Source organism: Carettochelys insculpta, chromosome 4, assembly GCF_033958435.1.
Source record: "Carettochelys insculpta isolate YL-2023 chromosome 4, ASM3395843v1, whole genome shotgun sequence".
Classification (NCBI taxonomy): Eukaryota; Metazoa; Chordata; order Testudines; family Carettochelyidae; genus Carettochelys; species Carettochelys insculpta.
In genome coordinates this window covers 29,088,190-29,104,572 of record NC_134140.1, presented here as the reverse complement: position 1 = coordinate 29,104,572, position 16,383 = coordinate 29,088,190, and the positions used below count along the sequence as shown (strand labels likewise).

The following is a 16,383-nucleotide window of genomic DNA, read 5'->3' as shown; positions in this document are numbered from 1 at the left end:
TTCAGAAGCTGTGTTTACAAGTAGAAATATCAAGTAACCATTAGGTGCAAGAGATCACTATAAGTCTCATTAGTTATCTTAGCACAAAGTAGTACACTAACAGAATACATTTTTAGGGTTAAGTTTTTCAGTAGATCAAAAAATTAAGGGGACAGGATTGTACACTGTCTCTAAGGCACCAATCTCACCACTAAGTGCAAAAGCACATACAAATTACCCACTTCACTTTTACCTACCCCTTTCATTTCATGCATTTATTGCTTCCACCAAACTTATCCTTATTTCTGTTATTCTCTTTCCCACTTTATTCACCTCTTCATTTCCTCCAATTTCTCACATTGAAGAAGACTATCAGAGGTCTTCCTGGCTTAAGAGATTGGAATGTTAATATGTTTGGAATGGAGTTAAACAAGGCCATTTCTTCAATCACCTTGCCAAAACTGGCAGCATGGAGCGCTAGCTTAGTCTGGATGCAATTTGCTAATGGTCATGAAGGGAAGAACCATATTTGATTACCAACTATTATATTTCTTCAAAACAATAGCCTCTATTCCTTCTGATTTCTGATACAATCCCACTAGCATCTCCAAAACTAATAAGAATTGCTGCTAGTAAAATGCTATGTACACAAACATGTTTGCAATTTTATCCTAGAATTTCTCCAGATCATTTAAATAATGGGTGTAAGAAATGTCACATTCTTATGGCATCATATGCAATTGAAATCCTTTTTCTTCCAAAGCTAGTGTTCTCAGCAAATACATTTAAGACTTTTAAATAAATCCACACACAAATTACGGAATGATGATCTTAGCTTTGCGCTTATTGGAGTCATTAATTACCTAGAGAAGTTCAAAACATGCAGCAGGCACATCCTACAATGTTCTTTAGATATCCCTGTTAGGCACAATGCAATTAGTCCAGCAAACCATGGAAAAAAAATCGAAAGCATCATAAGCAGGGCGGGCTAATTGTTAGCCAAAGCTCTCAAAAAATGTATGAATAAAGTTAAGCCCCCATTTAATTTTAGAAACATGCTCTAAAGTCATCTGAAATGTTTTTAAAAGGCCAAGACTTCAAAATACACTAACAAAAAAAACCAAAAAACACAAATCCTCTCAGAAAGCCTTATTCAAGCAAACCTTGATGTTCAGAGGATACCCACCACAGCCTTCTTCATAATAAAGCAAACCTAAGATCATTTGCTTTTTCATTACATTAAGATCTTTGGGGAAGAGGAATATTTTATAGTGAATTCAACTCGTGACACCATTAAATTAAATGATTAGTTTAAGCTAACAATGACCCATGTGTTTCACCCTCTTCCCAACCTTAAGCACTAAAACATCTTCGTTTCGATCCACAAAAGGATTAGCGACTTTTAATAAACCATACGTATGTTTCTATTATACTTTGTTAAAGTTGGTAAACAATGGGTGAATACAAATAAACTGAAACATCCAACTTGCAAAGAGCGTATTTTTAGGAACCCGTAAGGAAAATGCAAAAGAGAAAGACCTCAGACAACATGAAGATCTACTGAGACTGAAGGACAACAAATGGGATACTCTTGGGGTCAATTAGAAGTTTGGTCCCAAGATAGAGTGAAGAAGAGGAGACTTGTAGATGATCTGTGCTCCACCCAGAATACAAGGGTTTAAGCAAATCAATTTCTATAACATGTACACTGGTTGAGTATTATGCTAATGAGGCGCTGCTACAGCACAGCACAGCACCTCATTGCTATTCACTGCTCGGACTCATTTACATGCCTCCTTTGAAGGAGGGGGCTTGTGTAGATAAGCCCTAAATGCATATGCTAACTAGAAAAAATAAAAGTTTTCAAGACAATAAAGATCCATAGCATGATCAGAAACATCCAGCTAAGACAAGAGCTTGCCAGTACATACTGAGAAACTGCAACTGTAAAGTCTATGGCTCAATATAGTTTAGCTCAACAGAAATTGGACAGAAGGCCTACATGAGGCAGAAACAACGTCATCTCAGTAAGGAAATTAGGTTACCACTACCCACTGCACATAAAATAGCTAACAACTGTAACATCTGACATATCTAGTGGCATTCATCCTGAGAACACCAAACATGTTTAAAAGATATCATATTATTGCACAGGAATATTTACAGAAAAGGTCCTCTAACAAAAGGACAGTTCTATTATCCAGCTACACAAGCCATTTTCGCTGAAATATTTACCTATGCAGTCGTGTAGCATTCATTACATCCATCCCTAAATGGTTTGGGCTAGGAGAAGATATTGACAAACTAGAAGCCATCCAGTCAGACTACAAAGATGATTAAAGGGTTGGCAGGACTGACCTAGGAGGAAAGCCTAAAAGACCTATGTATGCACAGCTTGATCAAAATAACTACAAGGACTACAAATTAAACATTTGGAGAATGTCAGCATGAAGGGGGAAGTTATTCAGAAGTTTAAATAAAAGTCAAAAATAGTTGGTTGAAATTGAAAAACAGCAAAATTTAGACAGAACGTCAGGGAAAAATAAACTCCTATAAAATAAGTCTTTCAAATGAGGCATCAGAATCTAGTTATATCAGCTTGGATCACCTCCTCAAGAACAATGCTGCTTTGGCAACCAGATGAGTTGGATAACATAAAATTTCTTTCATTAACCCTTAGGTAAGTAGAATCTCAATATATACAGTATTGCTCCACTAGCCTGGACAACCAACATTTTGATGCGTAACAAGAGACGGCCCTTACATAAATTATTTAATGTGGTAATAAAACAGAGGATTTGGTTTATACATAGTCTTCCAGTATTTTATACCCAATGCATGTAAAACATAGGCAAGAAATTTTAGTTCAAAGAAATTTAATACATTAGGGCTTTAAGTCTAACAAACACTGTCCACTGACTTCATTCAGCATTCTGATCAATATACATGAAAATGTAAAACTAAAATACATCTATTAAAAAGCCTCAATACCAAAATTGACAGCTTGCAAGTGGACTACTGCTGCACCAAGCAGAGCCCCACTGAAGGGTTCTGCTTATAGGACAGCAGTCCATCCGCAAAAGATCAGAGCCTAAATGTACTAGGTCCAGTTAATTGTCTAAAACACAGAACAATCTGATGACAAATTATCACCAAAAATATTTGCGTAAAGCTGAGCTCATAAATCTACATTCTAAACAGCTAAATAAGATATCTGAATTTTAGAAGTGCTGAAATACAACTCTCCCACAGACTTTTATGAGAGCTTCTAGGAGCATTTTTGAAAATCAGGCCACCTAACTGGGTACCTAAATAAGGACTTAAAAGCGTAACTTTAGGTGCTTACTTACAAAAATCCTGGCTACTGTTTGTTTTGATCTTAGTAATACAAATCTTGAACAACTAGATTGTAGTGTAAATATATTGAGAGATTTTATCATCAAATATTATCAGTTAATATCCCATATCCGGAGAATCCAAAATTAAATTAACCCTCTCCAACCTGACCCAGTTTTGATAAATTATACTTTGTCTCTAGCATTAAAAATAAATTTTACCTAGTATCTAGAGCGAAGTCCAACACAAGCTCACCTGAAAATATATGAACAGTGCTTTATTTCACTGAATATTTTAAATTTTACTATTCAAGTTTAAAAAAAAAAGAAAGACAGAACCAAGGCAATAAGACATATGAGCAGTTATATGATAAGTTATATCCTACTGCATAGAATTCCAAATTACAGCAATAAGTTTCAATAATGCATAACAAAGCTCAGCCTCAAGGACAACTGATACTGTATGCATAATTCAAACAAATACCAAGGACAAATCAAGGTGAAAGACACCCAAACATGCAGATTATTTCCTGAACTTAAAGATACAGGAACAGAATTCAGATTCACTTTTGTAGAATGAAGTTTTATATACACTTGTTCTTTCTAAGAACTAATCTTTATAAGGAGATTGTAATATACTAATTTAAAAAAAAAGTTTGTAAAAGGTTGAAGAGATTAGAAATAAAAAAAATTACTAACAGATGTGCAGATAGGAGGCTTTATTTACATTTAAGGTTTGCTGTTTTAAACTATACCATTATACTATATCCCAAGCTACAAGACCCCCAATGTAGACACACTTTTACTGGTACAGCTTATTCTGGTTTGTCAAAATAAAATAAAATATGGTGGTATAAAGTGTCTCATACGGTGCCTAGATTAAGCATTTTGTCAGCATAACTGACTGTGAAAGAACAAAAAAATTTGTCCCCTTATAGCACTAATTATGACAATAAAACTTACGGCCTGGTCCACACATTAATATTAGATCGACCTACCTGTATTACTCAGGGCTGCAGATTTTGCACCCAGCCTATCAGTTGGATTAATCAAACTTTCAACATAGATGCATTTACAATGATGAAAGAATTCTTCCATTATTCTAGCTACTGCTTCTTGGAGGTATATATATCAACAGGGGAAAAAAAATCCGTTCAATGGAGGAACTGTTTACACCACAGCAGCACAACTGTACCACCACAGTTGTGTCACCACAGTGCAGACCAAGCCAAGAAGTGGGATTTTTCCAGAATCACAAAGGCTACATCAACACTACAGCTATCTTTCAAAATAAGTTCTTCTGGGAGTTCTTCTCTTTTGAGAGAGTGCACCCACACACAAAAAAGCAGATCAAAACAGTGATCTGCTCTTTCAAAAGAGAGAATCACACAACCCCTACTCTTTTGCAAGAATGGGCCACAGAATCAGAAAAATCAGGCACCATGAGGACCACTTTCAGGAAAAAGAAGGACCCGCGGAGCATCTACATACCTTTTCTTTCAAAAGAAGGCACTCTTCCTGAAACAGGAGCAGAAGGGCACTTTCAAAAGGAGTGCCATGTTCTTTCAATTTAATTTCAAAAGAATGCTTTGTATGTGTATAGACACTCCACTGGATATTTTGAAACAGGCCCCTTCTTTTGAAAAATACTTTGAAAGAACTTGCTACTGTAGATGCAGCCTAAGTGGTAGCCTAACTTTACCACCAGTGTTAATGTGAGTAGTTAGACCAAAATTGAGCACTTTTCAAAATCCCACCTTAATGATGTAATTTACCATAAGTGAATTTAATTTTATTGCTGTCAATGATATTCTATTCACGTTGTGAAGGTAGAAAACTTGTCTCAGTCTTCCACCTGAAGTATACCACCAGTGAAGTAGTTTTATCTTCATTCCCCTCCATTTTTGTAAGCTAGATGATCAAAATATGGGGATAGCTCAGTGGTTTAAGCATTGGCGTTGTAAACCCAGGGTTGCAAGCTCAATCCTTAAGGAGGCCATTTAGCAGTCTGGGGCAAATAGGTTCTTTTCTTAAATCTGTCTGGGATGGTGCTTGGTCCTGCCAGGAGGGCAGGGGACTGGACTCGATGACCTCTTAAGATCCCTTCCAGCTCTATGAGATATGAAAGGTATATGTGGTGGGGGCAGAAGGATAACTCAGCAGTTAGAGAATTGGCCTTGTAAACACTGGATTGCAAGCTCAGTCCTTGAGTGGGGCCTTTCAAAGTTCTGGGGCAGGCTAGATTAAAAAAAAGTTGTCACGGGTGGTGATAGGTCCTGCTGTGAGTGCAGGGACTGGACTGCATGACCTCTCAAGGTCCCTTCCAGGTTTGTGACATAAGTAGCATGACATTTTACTAGTCGTTAATATAGACTGTTCATGAACAGATGCTTAATAGCAAAATTATGTATTAGAAGCAATATTAATTCCCTGACCTTGTGTATACTGGGGATATGCCCTTATTGCAGCCATAAGTGTAGCTGTGCCAATGCTCTTGAGAATAAAGTTTGAGATAAGGAAAAGCTGTAACTATTCAAATTGTGACTTATCTTGTCTTTACTTGGCCGTTTGCACTAGTGCAGCTATATGAGCTACTGGAGACTGGTGGCTTCAAATTATGGCAAGTCCCCAATGTAGACAAGGCTGGAAAATTCTTTACCAACGGGACTTCCAACATGTGATCCACTAGGGGTCTGCAAAGTGGTAACAAATCACATGGTTCTGGTTCAGCGATGTTTATATCTAAATCAAGATGTAAACACATTTTAAATTATTTCTATACAAACACGCTATGTGATCACAGCGGAAAAGGTATGCAAAACTAAATGGGAGAGAACATGGTCAATAAAGCTATGTTTAGATTGTGCGTGCTACTTCTGGATATGAAAATACACAGAAATAGCAACGTCATGGTTTTACGTGGCGCCTGAAATAGCAATGCTATTCTGGTTCTGCTACTCCTCTTCATGAGAGGGGTAATGGAACTTTTGAAATAGCCCCCTATTCTGTACGTCAGTGCCGTATAGCCAACACGAAGTTCATAATAAGGTATTTTGAAGTAATTTACACAATTTGCATTATGCAACTTGCATAAATTATTTCAAAACAATGATGCAGTCTAAACTTAGCCTAAGAGTCTCTATTAATTGATTGAGAAACCTTTGTTTTGTAATATAAAAGCAAACATTCAATATCTACTAAAATTGCTACTGTATCTTTAAAAATCAATCAATCAATCAATCTGAACTCCGCAACCTTTTGAGAAAAGCTGCAACACAGAACAAATTAAAGTAGAACGATGTTTCACTGTGCCACAACTGCCAACATGAGCCTAGACGGCATCACCATGACTAGTTCTGATGTTCAAATTTTTTTAACCTTTTCATTACAATGCTTAAAATCCATACATCAGTCAACATAGTAGGGAGATGACCCCACATAGAACAGAATCTAATAAAAACGGTAATTAGGCATACAGTAATTCAATATATCTAAAGAGATGCATTACGCATCCTTATTACAGGTTTTTGCAATAGAAGTGATTAATAGCGAAAGAGTTCAGATTACAGCCCTTGCACTCTGTTCTTTGACTATTCTTATAAAAGCAAACACATGAGATTTAAGCTTAGTTAAACACTAATTATTGGACAAATCAAAATTTGTTTTTTCTCACAATGCTGTTCAGAAATCAGTTCAATATGATAGACTGAATTTCATTATGTCTGTATTTCCACTCAGAGGTTGAGCACTGAGAACAAAAGCACCTCCACAAATTATAAATATAGTTGAATTTGAGGCGCTTCTTTCTACTCTGATTCCTTTGGTTGTTTAATGGAAATTTTATTGGCTTTATGTATCAGAAATAAAACAGAATTTTGTTTAAATCTGAAAACAAGCTGTTTTGTATTAGGGCTACATCTACACTAGTCAAAAACTTCGAAATGGCCATGCAAATGGCCATTTCGAAGTTTACTAATGAAACTCTGAAATACATATTAAGCGCCTCATTAGCATGCGGGCGGCCGCAGCACTTCGAAATTAACGCGGCTCGCTGCTGCGCGGCTTGTTCAGACGGGGCTCCTTTTCGAAAGGACCCCAGCTACTTCGAAGTCCCCTTATTCCCATCTGCTCATAGGAATAAGGGGACTTCGAAGTAGCCAGGTCCTTTAGAAAAGGAGCCCCATTTGGACGAACCGCATGGTGGCGAGCCGCGTTAATTTCGAAGTGCTGCGGCCACCCGCATGCTAATGAGGCGCTGAATATGTATTTCAGTGTTTCATTAGCAAACTTCGAAATGGCCATTTGCTTGGCCATTTCGAAGTTTTTGGCTAGCGTAGACACTGCCTAGATGACTTACTAAGTTTCAGCAAGCTCAAGACATACACACTTGCAAACTTGAACACAGTGAATATTTCAGATATATATATGCAAGTTTATGCTTGGCTGGATATGAACATCAATATGTTGTAACAATGCCATTCAAACAGGTTAATAAAGCAATATTTCTAACCCAAATCCTGAAATTAGTTATTTTATAGGTATCGATTTCAAAATTTTTTTAAAACAGATATTTCCACTGCAGAGGACAAGCTGGCTCACCCTGGAAACTCTAAACTATCTTTAGTGAATCAAAGGTACAGTTCGGTACAGAATGGAATTGTTTTCAATTGCACACAAACACACAACAAAGAAAATTAGATTAATTCTGCTCTGCAAGTTTAGTTAGCAAGCCCATTCAGTGTGGTAGGATTTCAGAAGAAAATGTTAGCAGGATTTCGTGTGAAAAAGATGCACTTAAAGTTTGCATTCCATAATACATCTAAAATAATGCCACTGAATTCAGTATTGTCACTATCAGGCCCCATTTGTGCAGTGGTGGGCAACATACAGCCTTTGGGCCACCTGTGGTCCACAGACCCTTGTACGTTCCTCTCCGATATCTCTTGGCAATGGAGCCCCATGCTTCTAACTCTCCCCATAACTCCCAGAGCTTAAATAAGTTTGGAGAGTGTTAGGAACAGGAACAGGAACGGAGCACAAATCAATGGATTTGCAGCCCTCTAGAAGTGCTGGGAGGGAGAAGTAGGAAGTGCAGGTCTCTAGTGCCCATGGCAGGAGGCGTGTTAGGGAAGGGGACAGATATGGGGTCTACAGGCCACACGTGGAACTCCAGGGGGCCAGGGGCTGCTGCAGCCCACTGAGCTGGAGGGCCACGCATGAGACCAACACTCTTCTCATTGGCTCTACTTCAGCAATAAGCAACCAAGAAGTCTACTCACAGCCAAAAATCACAAAAACAAAAAACAAAAACAAAGGATAGGAGATCTATGCAAAAATTCCAGACTTTTTTTTTTTTTTTTTTTTGCTACCATCACAGCTACACTAAAATTACTGGGGTTTTTTTGGCACAAATGCAGCTGTTCAAAGCTGTTTGGTCACAATTAAGATAAAATAAAGCCTAGCTTAGAATTAGCACATTCTAACTATAAGAGATAATAATCTCATGCAGATAATATGTATTGCAACTACACTTTCTTGCATATTACATTACTTTCTTTACATTAACACAACTCACAAGACCAAGTCCAGACGAAGTACTGAAGTTAAAGATGACCTAACAAAGTTGTAAAACAGAGAACTGTTCTTAAAATATCTGCTGCTTACCTGGAATGGCTTGTTTCTAATGTAAAACGATTGTCTTAGATTTAGATTCTTTGTAACAAAAAATTTAAATATGTAAGTTACTATATTACTAACAGACTGGGGACTGATAGCAGAAGACACACTCTGTCCTAATGAATTTAGAAGTTAACCAGACAAAACTGGCAGAGGCTGCAGGAAAAAAAAAAAAAAAAAACAAAAAACACATTATTTCCATTTTACAGGTGTAAACTTGAGGCATAGAGATTAGGTGGCTTGCCTGAAGATTCATAAGAAGTCTGCTGCAAAACCAAAAATTGAACCCAGATCTCCTCAGTCCAAGACCATTCTTCCTCTTCCCATTTAACATCTCTAAACCAAAGGGTTTTTATGTTCTAATAACCAAATAACTACGAACATCCTTCAAGAAGTTGCCAACAAGGGTAAAAAAATATGCAAAGTAGCACTGGCAAGGATGCTAATAAGACTGAAAAGTGAATTTAAAAAAAGAAAAAACACAAAGAGACAGAGCTGCCCAGAAATAAAACATATAAAAACGGTACTCCACAAGAACAATCTGGTAAAAACTAAAAATTAGGCTATATTGAAAAACTAAGGGATAAAAGTAACCTTATTTTAAAAAGGATCCTTGATGGCTTTAAACTGATTAGTGTTAAAAATGCTTTCTGGTAGTTGAAAAAGTATGTGGTGTTTCCTTGTTGACATAAAAGACTTTCTTCAGTTTGCTCCTTTTTCCTGTTGTACAATCAGTGCCTACAGTTACACTACTGAGTTTTGCCTATAAATGGGGGTTTTTCAACCACACTGATGGAACATCCACACACAAAATGCATTTTGTCAACAATTTGTTGCAAAAACTCGGCGCTTTTGCCATCAACATTCTGCCTCTCAGCCATGAGGCATAATGCTGCTGTCAGCAAATTCTGTTGACTAAAAAGGGGGGGGGGGGGTGTGTGTGTGTGTGTGTGTGTGTGTGTGTGTGTGTGTGTGTGTGTGTGTGTGTGTGTGTGTGTGTGTGTGTGTGTGTGTGTGTGTGTGTGTGTGTGTGTGTGTGTGTGTGTCGACAGACGGATCATCCAGAACAACATGCAGCCCTGCTGGCTGTGCTTCCGGGTGCCTGTTTTCTTGAGAGAGCAGCGAGGCAGTCCGGCTGCCTTCTTTGCTCTTCTGATTGGCTTTTGCGTATGGTCGCACTCTGTCAACAGAAGTATTGCTGGGAAATCTCTTACAACAGCGACTTCTATCAACAGAGCACTGTAGCAGAACTATAGTCAGTAAGCATAAATCTGGCTGCTCCACTTATTTTATATAAACTGGAAAATATTTTGGTTGTCATTTTCAGTATGCTTGTAACAACAGAAAGTACTACGTTTTCATAAAAATTACTGTGAATTTTATATCATTTAATGTCAAAATGTACCTACTTACAATACTACACAAAATTAAAGACAAACATTAAGAAGTCTCCAGTTACATACCATTCTTACCTGTAAGGGTAAGAGTGTATTACTGTTGTTGTCGGTTCGGAAAACATTGTCTTCAATCCATGATTTTGGTGTCAGCGATGGAGTTGAGCGAGTAAATTTAGGGGGAGCTATGACATTACCAGAAAAGGGCTTCTTCAAAGGAGAAATTTGGTTCATAGTTCCTGGAATTCCCATGTTTCCAGTTCTACGATGGTCTCTGCCATGCATTCCTCCCCAAGACATATTTCCTGTGCTCCAGCCACTACTCTGATGGTTGCTCCAGGGTGACTGCTTCAGAAGTGGCTAAAAACACAAATAAAAAAAATGTAATTAGATTTTTTTGGAAAGACTCCTAGTTTTTTACCTGAGCTCATATGGCTTTTGAAAAGCGTACAAAAATTAGAGTTCCCATTTGACTATGAACTGCAACGTCCACAGAGAAGGGAAAAGTTAAATACCAACAGCCATAAAAAAAAAAAAAAAAAAAAAAAAAGACTGCTTTACCAAAAAAGAGTGATTTACCAAAATGATAAATCAGGATTTTCAGTCATTGCTTGGTGCAACATTTCTATGGTTATTTAAATAAAATAAAAGCTGCCACACTTTCATTACGTAATCCACTAATTTGTCATGTGCTACATAGGCAGGCAGGCAGGCTGCTGCTTGACATGTCTCTGTAGACTAGCATTAGATGGTTTCATGAAGGTCATGTATTGTTTTGGCGTTATTTGTGAATAAAGAAGCAAGCACTGAATTGGACCATCAAAAATTCATAGCCCATCCCACTGTCAATCTGGATAACATAAAATTATTAGTTCAAAGCAATGATCCTTGATGTGTATCTAAAAATATAAATGATAATTGCCTTTGAAGCCTTGCTTGAACTCGTGGAGTAACAAACTAGATCAGATCTTCAGTTAGTTGACATAGCTGTCCAGAAATCAGTGAACCATAAGCACTTCACTACATAGGAGGAACCTGGCATTTTAATTATTTCAGAAAGGAATTGTCTTATTATCCAGAAGGACTAATCCTATTATATAAAACAAAATTTACATATTCAGACTAACACCTGAGGTAAAATGAAAACTGGTATCACTCTGCTCTAGTACATAATAACCTCTGCTAAAAATAAATGTGTGAACTAAAATGGTTGTCCTAGTACCAAGAAGTGGACCACAGAATTCTGGTGGTAGTGAAAAGCTGTGTTTGTTTAGAAAGCAAAATAAAAGTATTTAAAGTGTGATTGTTCTTGGAAAAGATATTTCTTGGGCACCCTTTGATGAACTAAAGGGTCTGTAAACCCAAATCTAATCTAAAATTCATACAGAATGGCTTTATGTCAAAGATATGCAATTGTAACATACGAACAGAATTTAAGCATGTCAGATATGCAATACTAAAAAAAGTTAAATATAATGAATTTTGGTGGAGCTGTACAGAGAAAATAAAAATTAAAATAGTCCTGAAAATGTCACAGCCATTGTCAGCTATTCAAACACCCTGTTCTATATAATTAAAGATAATTATGTTGTAAAACTTGAATGCTTTGCGTTGTAATTTTGGGAGAGGCATGCACTCTATTGTGAAACTAACTTTAGCAACGTCATCAATTGTTAAAACAGGCCTTTAGCCTTGCTAACTATGTTCTCACGTTATTGTTTTAGGTTTACTACCCACAACTGACATATTCACAACTAAATTACTGCCAGTGAAATGAGAGGTTATAAGATTTCCCTACCAATTTTAATGACAGAGAGAACTACTGTCTTCTATTTTAATTGCTTTGGAATTTGTTTAAAAAGCCAGTGAATTAGATAAAAATGTTGAAACATGTTCATCACATGTGAATGCATAAACATTCATTTTTTTTAAAGTATAATTTTTGAGTTCCAATTACTAAAAAATGAACACTACTTCACTGAATCCCAATCGTACCTAGTTGGTAAAATCCAAATGTCGTTTAATACTAGAAATAAGCAGAAATTAAACTATGGAGCCTAAATAATATACTCACCTATGAAGGGCCTTAAAAAAAAAAAAAGTACCGTGAGGGAAATGTAACACACTACAACATTAACTGTAGAGAGTACAGCAAATCCATGAAACAAAACATGACACGTTATCTAATTTTTCACACACAGAACCAGGAAGAAAAGCCATCTCTTTAACCAATAGGTGAAGAGGATTCCTTGCCACCCATTGAACTACTAATAGTTACTGTAGGCAGGAGAATTGGGACAACCTGAAATATAGTTGTGAAGCTGCTGTTTGCTTATATCACCGCATGCACAAGCGATGCTAAATAAGTTATTTGTCAGAAAAAGTCTCATCTAATATCAAACCTGTCAAAAGCAAGTCAATGCAGATAGCCTGTTTTAAAGTATATTTTAAAAAGTCTATTAAAATCCTGGTTTTCTTAAAACCAACCAAAGACAAGACAAGGGGTTTGAAGCAGGAAGACTGTTCAGTTCAAAAAGAGATGTTTTCCGGAGAAAACCTGTTTCACCCTGAAATCGCCACATTTTCACAAGTCAAGTGCAATTACAAAACAACACTTAAAAACAAAAACAAAAACCCGCTGACAGCTAAGGAAAGGACGCCGGCAGAAAGCAGCTATTACCACCCAGAAAGTGCTGGCCGCAGTCTGGGAGCTACAATTCACACAAGGAATCAGTGGGCCTGTCATATTAATCCGCTTTTCCTCACCTGATACCTACAGCAGCAGGACAACACAGGGTCGGGCCGAAGGGGCAATCAACAGAACCGTAACTCGAACCAGATTATTCCCGCCTCTCTTCCCCAGCCCCCGGCCCGGCCACCCCCTGCGGCACCCTCCAGAGGACTGGGGCCCAAATTCCCCCACTGAGAGAGCTCTGCAATGGAAGGAACGGGAGAGCGCTGGGGAGAAACGGGGCCCACGGCCCCGACTCAGTCAAAGGGCACTGGCTGCAGTGCCAGCCCCGCCCTGCTTCTCCCAGCCGGCTCTCGCAGCGCCGTCCCTGCCGCCTACCTCCAGCCGGGCGGACTGAAAAAAAAAGCCCCGTTCCCCACCCCACCGCTCTCCCCCCGCACCTGGTGGTGGTTGTAGGAGTTCCTTTGCTGCAGGAAGGCGGCCGCCGCCGCCGCCGCCTGGTGTTGCTGCTGGAGCTGGGGGCTCACAGGGGATCTCCGGTTCTGCTGCTGCTGCTGAGGTAAATTCATCTGCGGCGGCGGGGCGGCGGCCGAGAAGGGGCTGCTGAAGGGCCCGGCGCAGGGGTTGTGAGGCGACACCGGCGAGAAGCTCTGGAAGAAAGCGGGGTTGATCGAAGACGGGATCCCCGGGTAGAAGCTGGTCTCGGACTCCGGGCTCGGCGGAGGCATCGCGCTGAGCTGGCCCCCGCTGCCGCCGCTGGAGACCGCCGGCTGCTGCGTTTGCGGCGGAGGTGGCGACGAGGTCTGGACCGACCAGGGGGTGCCGAAGCCGGGCAGTGGCGGCGGAGGAGGGGAAGCCGCCGAGGAGGAGCCGCCCCCGCTCTGGTGATGGGGGCTGGGGATCTCCGAGCTCTGTAGGCTGCTGAATCCGGAACCCAGCCCGCCGGGCAGGAGGGTGCCGGGGCTACCCAGCAAGTGGCTGTTCGGAGGGGACTCCATGGGGGGCAGCTGGGCGGTAGCCTGCAGGTGAGGAGGAGATGGAGGCGGATTCACACAGGAGGAGACGACCACCCCCACATTGGGGTCCGCGGCTGCCTGTACCCCCGGGCAGGAAGTGGGGAGCCGCTCCGAGCCCCCCCGCTCCGTGCCGCCCTTCTGCTCGGCAGGGCTGAGCGACGGGTAGGGCGGATAGTCCCCGGTCTGCGGCTGCTCCGGGGGGCGAGCGCTGAGAAGCTGGCGCTGCTGCCTGTGCTCCTGGTACTTGTCAGTGGGGTGGCTGAAGTGCTGCTGCTGCTGAGGGGGTTGGCGATGATAGTCGGGGGGGTGGTGGTTAGTCAGGGGGTGGCTGCTGCCGAGCTGGGCTGGGCTGCTGAGTTGCGGCTGCTTGAACTCTTTCCTCTTCTGGCTCAGCTGAGGAGCAGGCGGCGGCGGCTGCTTGATTAAATCCTGGTGGGGGCTGAGACAGGGTTTAAAGTCAGAGGGGGGGTGTCCCGCTGCGGGGCCGCTGCCCAGCCTCTCGCTCCCTGGTTGCTGCTGTGTCACCCCCAGGAGCAGCTCATCCTGCATGTTTTGATGCTACGCAGCAGCTACTGCCGACAGCAAGAGAGGGCGGTGGCGACACACCGGACACGCCGCTGCTGGAGGAACCGGTTCCAGTGCGCGAGGAGGGGCTGGACGGAACGTGAAGCTGTTGCTGCTGCTAGGGAGGAAAAGGACCCGGTGTAGGCAGCGCCTCGTACACCAAGCTGGAGACGGGGGCCGCTCCGGCCAGTCGCTGTAGGTAGCCGCTGAGATCAGCGAGCCTGCCGTTAAGTACAGCCTCCCTCCCCGCTTGGGGGGTAAATACCCCCCCCGCCGGGGGAAAGAACCACTCCGCCTGGGACAATCCACCTCACGGGGTACGAGCCCCCTTCTGGGATTAAAATAAACCCTCCGCCTCGAGCATCAATCATATCTCTGTCCCAGCCATAAGAACCGCTGCGATGGGATAAAAACTCTCACGGAAAGATGACCCTCCTACTCCTGAGGTTAAAAGAGCCTCTTACTCAGTCCCCTATACAACAGCCCTTCGCTTCTAACAATCCTACGTGTAACCATCACCAGCACCCCGAACGGTCACCCGCCATAATCACCCCTCGGTACGAGCCCTTACACAGTACGGGGGGGGGGGGGGGGGGGGAGGGAGCTAGCTTGGGCACGGAGTGGAACGAGGCTGTCACTATCCTCTATTACATGTCCATCAAATATGCCTGTTTCCAGAGCCGGGCACAGCTCTCCCCCTCCCCCCTTGTCCTACGCCTCCTCCCCCACCCCCACTACCGGCTCCCAGCCGGTGCAGCCCCCTTAAGAACTCCGGAATGTTCGTCACGAACCCGTCACAGTCCCCGCCTTCCAAGTCGCCGATCACATAACTCGGGAATCCCGCCCCCTTATTAATAATTCATGAGCAACGCAACTCAGCTTCGTTCATAATTAATTGCCGGCTCCCCAGAGGGTTAGGAAGTGTCCGGCGGGCTCTTCTCGCGCTGCTCTAACGGCCAGAATGCGAGAACAAGCCCGGGCGGACGATACCAATTGAGAGGCCGGGTGCTACCACTTACATAAGGAGACGATAAATGAGATTTCTCCCCTGTTGTAATTCACTGTATACCTGCCTGCTTCCAGTTGCCTCCTCAGCCCGCAATTATATATTTGAATACAGCTCCTTACACAAAATATTTTGTTGGAGGGAAACAAAATGCGAGATGGATTCCCCCAGGCAGAATGGGAAAGTCTGAAAATGGTTTCTTCCTGGGCCTTGTATCCTGTCAGGGAGTGTTTCACCGTCGTTGGAAGGTGAACCTCTCCCCTCCCCAGCTTATTTGCATTGACGCAGTCGCCTGGCACAGGCGGGGCAACAATGCAAGCGCTGCAGGCGGGGGGAAACCGAAGCCAGTTGGGCGGAGAGAGACGTACGTGCGTGCGTGTGGGGGGAGGCGGGGCAGCACCGTGGGACCTCCCAGCTGACTAGATGACGCCGCGAGGCTCCTGTAGCGTCCTCCTAAACTGCTCCTGATCGGAATGTGCTATGGAAGTGTACTGAGCATGCTCACCCGAACTGGGCATGCGTAGTAGAGGCTGCTCTAGCTGCTGCCCTTACCAGTCCTCAGGTTTTCCTACCTAATCTTTATACACATTACAAAGTACTTCAAGGACATATTGCAACCGGGGAGGGGCGGGATGTGACCGGGGGAAGAAACGAACAGTGCTGGAGGAGAGAAATCAGGCGGGGGGTCACAGTTACGGGGGGGTGAGCCCTCTGCTGGGTG

At 42.0% G+C, this 16,383-nt stretch overlaps 1 protein-coding gene across 7 annotated transcripts in view; it reads right to left on the bottom strand.

The window, feature by feature from the left end:
- Positions 1-15,940, bottom strand: part of CPEB2 (cytoplasmic polyadenylation element binding protein 2) — a 104,010-nt gene extending 88,070 nt beyond the window's left edge. For 2 of the 7 annotated variants that reach the window (XM_074992502.1, XM_074992508.1), the window contains exons 1-2: positions 13,517-15,345; positions 10,454-10,744 (exon numbers count right to left, since the gene is read on the bottom strand). In XM_074992502.1, coding sequence (XP_074848603.1) covers positions 10,454-10,744; positions 13,517-14,641 — 1,416 coding nt within the window. In that variant the 5' untranslated portion in view covers positions 14,642-15,345. Of the gene's footprint in view, positions 1-10,453; positions 10,745-13,516; positions 15,346-15,784 lie in introns of those variants that run through there. The other 5 variants (XM_074992504.1, XM_074992509.1, XM_074992503.1 and 2 more) reach the window with 4 other exon arrangements.
- Between the last annotated feature and the right edge of the window lie 443 nt (positions 15,941-16,383).